Source organism: Cynocephalus volans, chromosome 9 (assembly GCF_027409185.1).
Source record: "Cynocephalus volans isolate mCynVol1 chromosome 9, mCynVol1.pri, whole genome shotgun sequence".
In the NCBI taxonomy this organism is placed as follows: Eukaryota; Metazoa; Chordata; class Mammalia; order Dermoptera; family Cynocephalidae; genus Cynocephalus; species Cynocephalus volans.
The window spans coordinates 22966439-22976478 of NC_084468.1; the positions used below are offsets into that span (position 1 = coordinate 22966439).

The window sequence follows — 10040 nt, forward strand, 5'->3', positions numbered from 1 at the left end:
GTTAACTGATTCCACATATGCGAGTTCTGATTCTGGGCCTGACTATTCATGTCACCCTAGACCAGGTACAATAACACCTGGAGGTCTTTCTGGAAAAGAGGAACTGTAGATGAATATGAGAAATTAAGCTGAGGCAAATGAGTTAAGTTCACTATCACCATATAAAGGAAAAGTTAAGCAATATATGTCATTAAAATAAAAGAAAAATCTTAGTATTCACCTTCTGACACTTAACCTTCCTTACAGTTATATAGCATTCCATCAGCTACCTGCCTTGGAGTCTCTTTTCTTTCTAGAAACGTTCAATTTTAAATTCTATTTTCCAGACAATGTTCCTTATGCTATTCTGATGATGACATAAGCTTATGTCTCTGAATGTCCTTGACCAACCTCAAGTTAAAAAAATCAAAAAAAGGCCTGAGAGGGTTTGCTTCCTGGTCCCTCTGCAGTCATCATGAGACAGGTGACTACAGTACTACATGAAAGAGTGAGGGACTCCCCAGGGGCAAAGCAGCCTCCACAGTCCTGCATGAGCAGAAAGGCAGAGCATAGAAATGTGTCATTACAGGGAGAGCCCACCTTGGACGTTCTAGAACCTTCTAAAGCTCAGTAGGGTCCACATCTCCATTTTGAACATGTGCTTGGCAGGAGCTCTTTCGGACCCCTGAATCACTGATCTACTGCAGTTTTTCTGATGGTAAAGGTCATTGAAAATTTCCTGCCTTGAACTGCCTAGAAACCATGTTAGGGCCCCACCCTAGCATTGCTTCCACTTCCGGAACCGGACAAAAGATGAAAAGCATAAAGTAAGTAGTTCCCACCGGAAGTGGAGCCTTCCGTCGTCACTTCCGCTTCCGTCTTCTTTTCCTCCTCTTCTTTCTCCCCCACGCCGCCTTCCGTCTATAGTGGAGGCCCGGGGACAGCTCACCGGGGCAGCGCGGAGCCACTCATGGGGCTGTACGAGTACCTGGACAGCGAGGCGCCCGTGGTCCTGCCCTCCTCCTCCTCTCCCGCCTCTCCTCTCGCCCCCGGAGTGCTGGGCTTGGGGCAGCAGGGGAAGGTGGCCATGAAGCCGAGGCGGAAGCGTTTGTTCATGAAGCAGTAGATGATGGGGTTGACGCAGGAGGAGGTGTAGGAGAGGAGGAGGATGAAGGAGATGGGGGTCCCCGAGAGGCGGCGCTCGGCAGAGGCGGTGTCGTAGGCCCGCCAGGTGTTGGCGCTGAAGATGGGCATCCAGCACAGGAAGAAGAGGACCACGATGACGATGAGCATGCGGATCACGCGCTTCTTGGCCAGCAGGTTGGCCGCGGAGCTGCTGCTCCTGATGCGGTCGACCCTGCCGCTGCTGCTGGTGGACAGCTGCTGAAGCTCCAGCTTCCCCGGCGGCCGGGACTTCTGCACGTAACACCCGTCACTGTCCTCGTATCTGCCGCTGCTGCCGGTGCTCGGTTTCCTTTCTGGGTGGGCAAGTGACAGCACTTACTGTTTGGGATGGGTCGTGCCGGATAGAAGGCATGGAGCCTCCGACCCCCTGTATCTAGGAGGCCAAGCCAAACTTGAAGAATTGGATATGCAACCTTGGGCCTACACTGATAAGGCAAAGTATGATCAGCAATAGTTCTTTCCGCCAAATGAAAAGCTACTTAAAACTAATAAAGTCCTATATTTTATATATATACATATATATATACACATATATATATGTATATGTATATATGATATAATAAAAATAATGTAATATGCATGTAGATTCCAAGGATTACAAAATTATTAAGAATGAATATTTACACTTCTCCTTCCTTTCTTTAGCTCCCCAGGAGGAATGTTCCTGCTTGCTTGGGAAGCTTCCAGATTGCTTTTATTGCAAGCAATTTGATAATGAGAAGAAAATCAGCGAAAATCGACGAAGCTAAAGAGACTAAGTTATAAAGAGCTGAGTGAGGAGGTGGAGTGAGAAGGAAAAAAGTTATGTCAACAAAGGTGTTGGGGTCAATTTTAGTGCTCAATGTATGGCAATGAATGGGGAAGAAATGAGGCTTTGTGGCAACCACAGTGTGAGAATAAAAGGAAGGAGAGGGGATTGGGAAAGGAGATAACAAAAAGCTGGGCTGTAGGTTATAAATAAAATCTCTCCTAATGCCTTTGGAGAGACACAAGTACAGATTGGAGTTACAATTAGCTGTCATTGCTGAAGTGTGTCCATTTGAGTGCAGCATTACAGAAGGTCACACATGGGCCTTCTGCTTATAATTGGGTTATGTCTGTATTATCTCATTTTATTCCACTCAGCACCCTTTTGAGAAGAATTATTCCCCATTTTACAGATGAGAAAATAGACAGACTGGATCTCATGACTGTGCCTATGACACAGTCTCTTAAGAATACTTTCAGAAATCTCCGATATACTCTATATACACTCTGAGTATATCTGTTTAAGTTATAGAAAACAAACTGAGCTCTTTTGGCATCAAAATACAGCTAAGAGATAGTTACCTTTAGCAGATTTCTTCTGGCTAGCATCAAATTTTATTCCTTGGTAGAGTTCCAAAGAGATTAATCCATATGCCACCATCATGACAATTCCAGGAATAAGAAAGAGAATGAGTAGCAGGAACGTGTGCCTAATAAAATCAAAAGAAATCCAATAACCAGCAACTCCAAGCCTTTAAAATCAAATGGGAGGAAATGAATAGGGTTCATCTTTATTTTAACTGTTCTGAACAAACACATCGATTACTAGTACTTAATATCCTTGGAAATTTTATGTCTGGAGGTTCAGTCATTAGAACTTAGTTTACTTTTTTTTCTTTTTTAGATAAAGTCTCTGCTTAAAGAGACTTAGTTAAATTGGAAAGTTTTGTGCAATTCTGTGCATGAAACAAGTCTATATATTAAAAATAATGAAAGCTTAAAAACATGATAAGGGTATATGAATTATATCTCAAGAAAACTGTTACCAAATAAATGGTAACAATGAAAGCTTACATTCATCAAGGACCTATTAGCGGTGCTACAGGCTAGGCTAGGCATTTCACATATATTTCTACATTTAACTCCCATAATAATATTTGAGGTAGGTACCTTTATCCTAATAACTACTTTAGAGATGAGGAAGCTGGGATTAAGTAACTTGTCCAAAGACACATGGTAGAATTTGAACCCAAGCCATTTGAACCCAACCTACACTGTTAAGCATTGCACTATACCATTTGTTGACTTTATAACAGAATAATCAAATGCCTAGGTAGAGATGATGGAAAACCATCTTAGTGTTACAAAATGTGGTATTCTGGCTATTTCTGATCCAGCAGCTATGGACAAAACTGGTATGGGCATTCATTCTCCATGACCCTGTGAAGCTGGTGCAGTGGCATAGTCATTTTAGTGCCTGGTGGGGTAGAGCTATGCTTTCTCTACACACGTCTGATTCCTGAGGAATCGCAGCCTCCTCCTTTATGAGTCTGGCCCTTAAATCACTGTCGCAGTCTGGCATGTGTAAGGTTACATGATTAGGCCATAAAGTTGTCAGAAGCTCACGGTGGCTGGGCTATTTCTCATTTCAATTGGACATGTTTTGATAAGATGCCTTTTCAAGTCTTAAAAATATCCCTCTCATTTGCAACATAATTCTTTTTGTGTGTGTGCTACTTGGTTGAAAGAAAGGGAGGAAGGCAAAGAAAGCAGAGATGATTGCAGTTTTGAGCTGTTTTTGAACGTCCAGTTCTCTGCTTCTAAAATATCCTTGGAATTAGTAAACACAGTATCCTGTATTTGTGTAGCCCCTTTATAGAGACGTTTTTATACACATGCTCTCATTTACAGCCACCAGTGAGGTAGATTTTTTAAATATCCATGTTTTTAACTCTTTGTGGAGGTAAAGAACCTGAAGCTCAGAGAGGTTATGTGAACTTGCCCAAGGTCACCCAGCTAGTAAGCTAAGCATTAGAATCTTACCATTTTTCTGTTAAAGTGCTCTGTGCAGGTACCATAGGTGCAGCTCTAGGAAAAACCATGTGGGATTTGGGACTCACTTTGTGCTCTATCTCCAATGCTGTAAACGATTGGAGTGCCCCAAGTCATCTACACTAAACCCCCACCAGACCATCCAGAAGCATACTGTATAGTGGTTAAGCAGAGGTTCTGCTCCTTCCTAGGTTTGTGAATTTGGACAACTTAACCTTTTCAAATCTCAGTTTCCTCATCTGTAAAATGGGCATAATAACAGTACCTACCCTATAGGGTTTTGAGAGGACTAATTGAATTAATATATGTACAGCATGTAAAACAGAGCACTCTAGCTAAATGTTTACCATCACTATTATCCTGGAATGATATTAGAATGATCCTTCTCAAAAAGTCGCCAAGAAACTAATGTTCTAACCACTCTGGGCAAGACATTCCAGCTTTTCATAATATTCCAAAATTATATCAAGTTGTATTTTAAAAAATAAACACAATGCAACCTTACCAGGACTGCTGCATAACATCATTTGGCAGTAGAAAGCGGCACATATTTGCGGTCTGGTTGTTATTTTTGGTAAAAGGCACCAAGTTGCTATAAATGGGGTACGGAGTCATGATGGTAAAGGAGAGGCACCAGGTAGCAGCAATCACCTTGAAAGCATGGGATTTTGTTTGCCAGACTCGGGACTGTAAGGGTTTGCAAATTGCACCATATCTTTCCAGAGATATGGCTACCAGATTAAAGGTGGATACACTCACAGAAGTGCCTGTGACGGGAACAAAGAAGTCAGTTATGTTGGCTCGGAAATCCAAAGTTTAGTTGCACATTAGCTTAAGCGTATCTGGGCTGCACAGGTTTGGTATCAAAGGAAAACTCTCACAGTGTAAAGAAATATTGTGCATGTATATTTTAAAAGATGATTTATTCCTAGCTTTGTTCCAAAAAGGATTTAAGGCAACTAAAGAAATGTATTTGCAAATACATCTCATTGCCAATTTTTCGGTAAGTTTACTGAGCTTTGATTATGATCTAACTCCTGCTTAGGCCGAAGGTGCTCATTAATTAATAACCAAGGGGATGAAATATGTTCCTATCCCACAGAAGAGATTTCTGAGAAACCTGAAGAAAAGCTCTCACTTTGAGCGTGATCTTCATAGTTAAATTGACCTTAAAACCCCAAGATTCTCAAAGACTCTGTGCCCTGAAAGGTCACTGGGATCTGAGCTGAAGGCAGTAAGATTCTTTCCAAAAATTTCTGGAACACACTGTTTTTAAGAGTGAAACATTCTAAATTTCAAAATGTAATTTGTTAAAAAAAATAGTAAAAAAACGATGGAGGGGAACAGCTCTATACTGTAACTAAAGGCTTCTCTGGTTGGGGGGACTAGGGTCTTCCTCATCATTCTTGTTGCCTTTCTGTATTTTGTAGAGTGAGCATACATCATCATTACAGTGGGAAAGACATCAAATACACCTCATTTAAACACACATCCTCAGGCATAGTCAAAAAAGCTTAATTTTCTCAATTTTTGTATTGTGTGTGTGTGTGTATACACACACACACACACACACACACACACACACACACACACACACACACTTATTATAATGTCTTATCCCCTTACAATTCCCTTTAGAGTCCCTCAGCTATGAATTCTGTCAATTCTTCTGATTACCTCTTACCATGATTTCTTAAATCCTAGAATTAATATGCATTTGGGAGCAGAGGCTTTTAATCTGGGTTCCTTAGATTCTCACTATGTATATGGACATAAATTAATTCTCTGTAACTATGTACAAAAAAATGTCTTTTTTCTAGGGAGGCTAGGCTTAGCTTTTCTTAGAGTTTTAATGGCATCTATGACTCCAGAACCATTAACTAAAAACTCATGTTCTGGGATAGGACTTGCTGTGTTTTAGTGAAGATTACTTTAATGAATTGGTAACATTTCAAGCCAAGACTATAGCCCAAAACTCAATATAGTCCATTCTGTGTAATGTATCAACTGTAACTATAAACTCACTGTCAGGCAAGCATTCTTTTGTGTGTGTGTGTGTGCTACAAATTAGGAGTTTAATGAATGTTAGTTGTTAGTATTGACAGAAGAATCCAAATTACTGAAATTAGAAATCCAACGAAATCATTATGGTATTGCAAATAGTTTCAGAATTATCTTGCTTTTCTTTTTTGCCGTCAAAAAATTTTTTGTTTTGAGGTGAGTTTTACATAACATAAAGTTGACCATTTTAAACTGAACAATTCCGTGGCATCCACAATGTTGTGTAACCATTCAAGCACTCATTTTAAATCTCCTTTCACATACTCAGGCTAAGGTTCACAAATCATATGAGTATTACCATAAGATACATACGGATAAGCCTTGGAAGTCTGACCCAAGCCTTGTAAAATATGCAGAACTGAGTTGGGGTAAGACAGTCTTCAATAACCGGAAAGCTTTAAAAGCCTTTATTTTCCCCAATTAAAACACTATAAAATGCTAGTTATTATTACTGCTTCATTATTTAACAGTGATCCTTTTCATTTGTAAGTCTTTTATTTTTATTTTTTATTTCAAGAGGACTTGGACACAGATGGACATGTCCTTGGTTATTTGTCCACAGCACAAGGGTCAGTCATTTATCAGCATTTTGTCAGTGCTGGATCCCGCTTCCTTAATTGGGAAAAATAAAGGCTTTTAAAGCTTTCCGGTTATTGAAGACTGTCTTACCCCCACTCAGCTCTGCATATTTTATGAGGCTTGGGTCAGAGAAAGATACAACTCCCTCCTCATTTCCAACCTCTCCCTCTCTCCCAACGAGTTCTCAAGGGACAAGGCCATTTGACAGACAGAGAGCCCCAAGGGTCTTGTTTTAGTTCAGCTTCAGGAGAGCCACAGCAGTTGTCAAACTGCAACAGTGTGCTCACCACTGTGGTGGCTACTGATCTGGGTTCAAATCCCAGCTCAGTTGCTTACTGCTGTGTGTCCTTAGGCACATTATGAACCTCTCTGTGCCTCTGTTCCCTCCTTGGTGAGACAGGGAAGAATAACTGTATTGACTTCACACAGTGATTGGGAGATAAAATAAGATCATGGAAGTAAAAGCACTTACTACAACATCTGGTGCAAAAATGTACTCAAAAAATATTAGCCCTTGTGATTTTTATTATTATCATTTTGTTTGGCATAGGAAGAGAGCCACATATCTCAGCCGATCAGGGTCAGCTTAGTGACCCCACAGCTCCCAGAAGCAAATTGAACTCCTTATCTAGGGGCAGAGACCTCTCCCTCTCTCTCCCTGACGTGGTCTCAGCCCTTGGGGGAACAGGCTGGGAAGTAAATCTTGAAAAAAGAATGTAGAGCTGTGATGAAACTGGTTTTCAAATAGCTCTTGTTCCGTAAGAAAAAAAGAGGAACCACAGCAAAGAATTGTCCTCCGTGACCCACGGCTTCCCTAGGAGCCAGGACGTTGAGTAAAGATCAGGATTCAGCCAGTGGCTTCCAGAAACGGATAGAATGGCTTGAAGTCACTTTAGAATTCTTCTTCCCTTTGAACAGAAGCAAGCAAAATCAACCTCTTCCATATTTTCATATCAACTTATCTCACTCTTAGAAATGAACCTCTGACATGTATGATGGGGGTTGGATTTCTGGGGACACATGAGGACTGCTCAAAGCCAGCACTTATGTCCTTGTACAAAGCCCCACACAGCCCGATGTTCCGTTTCGGTGCTCGGCAGGGTCCCTCCGCTGCGGCTGTCACGGGTTTGGGCAGGTCTAGGGCGGAGTGGGGTCTGGGGCGTGCTCTGGAAATAGTCACCAGCAGCGACTTACCCATGAAGTAAGTGGTGGTCTTGCAAACAGCACTTCCGAAGATGAAATCCTTGAGCAGGTTGGGGATCAGGTTGAAAGGCATGCAGAAGAGGCAGAGCATGAGGTCGCTGACAGCCAGGGAGAGCAGGAAGATGTTGGTGACGGTCCTCATCCTCTTGTTCCGAATCAGCACCGTAATGACCAGCGTGTTTCCCAGCACGCTGAGCAGGAATATCAAGGAGTAGAGGAGAATCTGCACCGCCGGCTGCCACTCTGCAGAGGGGAAAAGGGACAAGACAGGGACGGAGATTATGACAGCAGAATGTTAAAACCTTAGTGCTCGAAGTGAGCAGTTATTTCCTGCCAATTTTTTGCCCCCAGGAGTGTACATCATTGAACCCAACTATTCCTGTACTGACAACATTTTGCAGAACCAGGCAGGCAAGCACAGAGTGAGTTATTTGATTTTTAAAGGTTGGTTTGTTAAAGGAGCACTCAGGGAACCAGTCTTTCTTAAGAACAAAGCTTCTCAAGTGAATAGGCATCACCTTCTTTCCCAGCTGCTCAGCATGATTTTGCTTAAACACATCTTCACGCTGGGATTCCCCCAAGAAAAGGCAACTGCCCTGTCGTGACAGCACCTTTTCTGTAACGCTTGTAAGTTCCAGCTTCCACACTTGCTGTCCTTCTTGCTGCCCTCAGCTCTTCCTCCCACTGCTTTTGTTCCCTCAAGTCCTCTTTGTGAATCCCCAATTCTCCCACAGGGAACAATAAGGAAATTTGACTCTATTCTGCTCTTTGATTTCTTATCCAAACTTCTGCACGTATGACTTTATCCAGCCTAGTCTCACAGTGATTCTGTTATATTTTCTTTAGCAGCCTTGCCTTTGCTGATTTCTCCCTTAATTCAATAGTTTTCTGAATTAAAAAAAAAAAAGCTTCTGAGACCCACCTTTGGAAGGATGGGGCTGATCCAAGCAGAAAAGCGTCTCATTTTCGAGCCCAAGTTCACAGGGAGGAGTGATGTCGCTTCCATTCACAAGAAGGCTGTCGACCACGTCCATCCTTGCCTGCTGCTTCCCACCAAGTGCTGGCGAGCTGGGGAATTGCTCACTCCCGGCTCATTCCTCTAATGACCAGAGAGTCTCCTAAATGCAACTTGCCGTGGAGGGGCAGGGAGGGAGCGATTTCCAGGTGTGGGCTTTTTCAGCCATTCCTAAAGGTGACGAGTTCACCATGCTCAGTCCAGCTGGGCATGCATTTGCACTCCTGTTGTGAGAAAGGCAGCTAGTGTGCAAGCCAAGTTCGATCCACCTTGCAGGCCCACCCCTCCCATTCCTGGGCCAATCTTAGGGCCCTGAGCACAGACAATCTGGCTGCAAGTTAACCCTTTTTAGAGTGTGGCTGCTTTCACACACACACACACCACGTGTACACATGCATGGACACACACATGCAATACACACACACACACACACACACACACACACACTTTCACAGTACCTCTCTTCTCTGTGTAGAAAGGAACCTGTCATCATCCCAGACATATGCAGAATAAAACCCAAGCTAGCTGTGTGAGACAGGCACAATTAACACAGTAACAGATACGATAATGTAGACCATCAGGACTAAAGGACACGGATGGACTGTGTTTCTACCTCCTTATATAAAGGCAATTAGTGCCTTTTTAGCTTTGGAATCATGCCCAGCAATGTGTGTGGATATAGCTGCTGGGTGGTTGTTAAGTTGTTGCCAACCACAGTGTTATTTCTTGTGGTCTCTGCACTTGTTAACCAAAAGGGAGGGGGACACTTTTGAATATAGGTTCCTGGATCCTTATTACAAAAAAGTTAGTGAGATTTCCCTTTCACTCATTTATTCGTTCATCCATGCATTCAGCACATATTCATTGAGAGTCAACCATTTGCCAGGCACTTTTCTAGCACGACAGCAAATAATGAGCAAGATCATTTCAGATAGTGTTAAGTATCATGGAGGAAGCAAGGAGAAGTGATGGAGAGAAATGGATTGGGGGTACTAATTTAGATGGGGTAGTCAGGAAAGGCTCCCAGAAGGGACCGTGATTTGAGACCTGGACAACCAGGAGGAGAAAGCCTTGCAAAGATCTGGGGGAAGCTTCTAGGCGGAAGGAATAGAATTTTCAGCAGAGGTCACAGCTAGTGCCAAGACCCTGAGGTGGGAATGAACTTGACCCATTTGAGGAATAGAAGCAGGAATGAGCGTAGGGCAAGGAGTGGGAGGTG

General features: G+C 42.7%; 1 protein-coding gene across 1 annotated transcript; it reads right to left on the reverse strand.

The window, feature by feature from the left end:
• Window positions 1-259: 259 nt before the first annotated feature.
• CCKAR (cholecystokinin A receptor) lies at window positions 260-8855 on the reverse strand. Its single transcript, XM_063108490.1, has 5 exons — window positions 8729-8855; window positions 7798-8049; window positions 4469-4730; window positions 2494-2621; window positions 260-1457 (listed from the first exon to the last, which is right to left on the reverse strand). The coding sequence occupies exons 1-5, from the start codon at window positions 8838-8840 to the stop codon at window positions 925-927; spliced, it is 1287 nt and encodes a 428-aa protein (XP_062964560.1). The 5' UTR covers window positions 8841-8855; the 3' UTR covers window positions 260-924.
• Between the last annotated feature and the right edge of the window lie 1185 nt (window positions 8856-10040).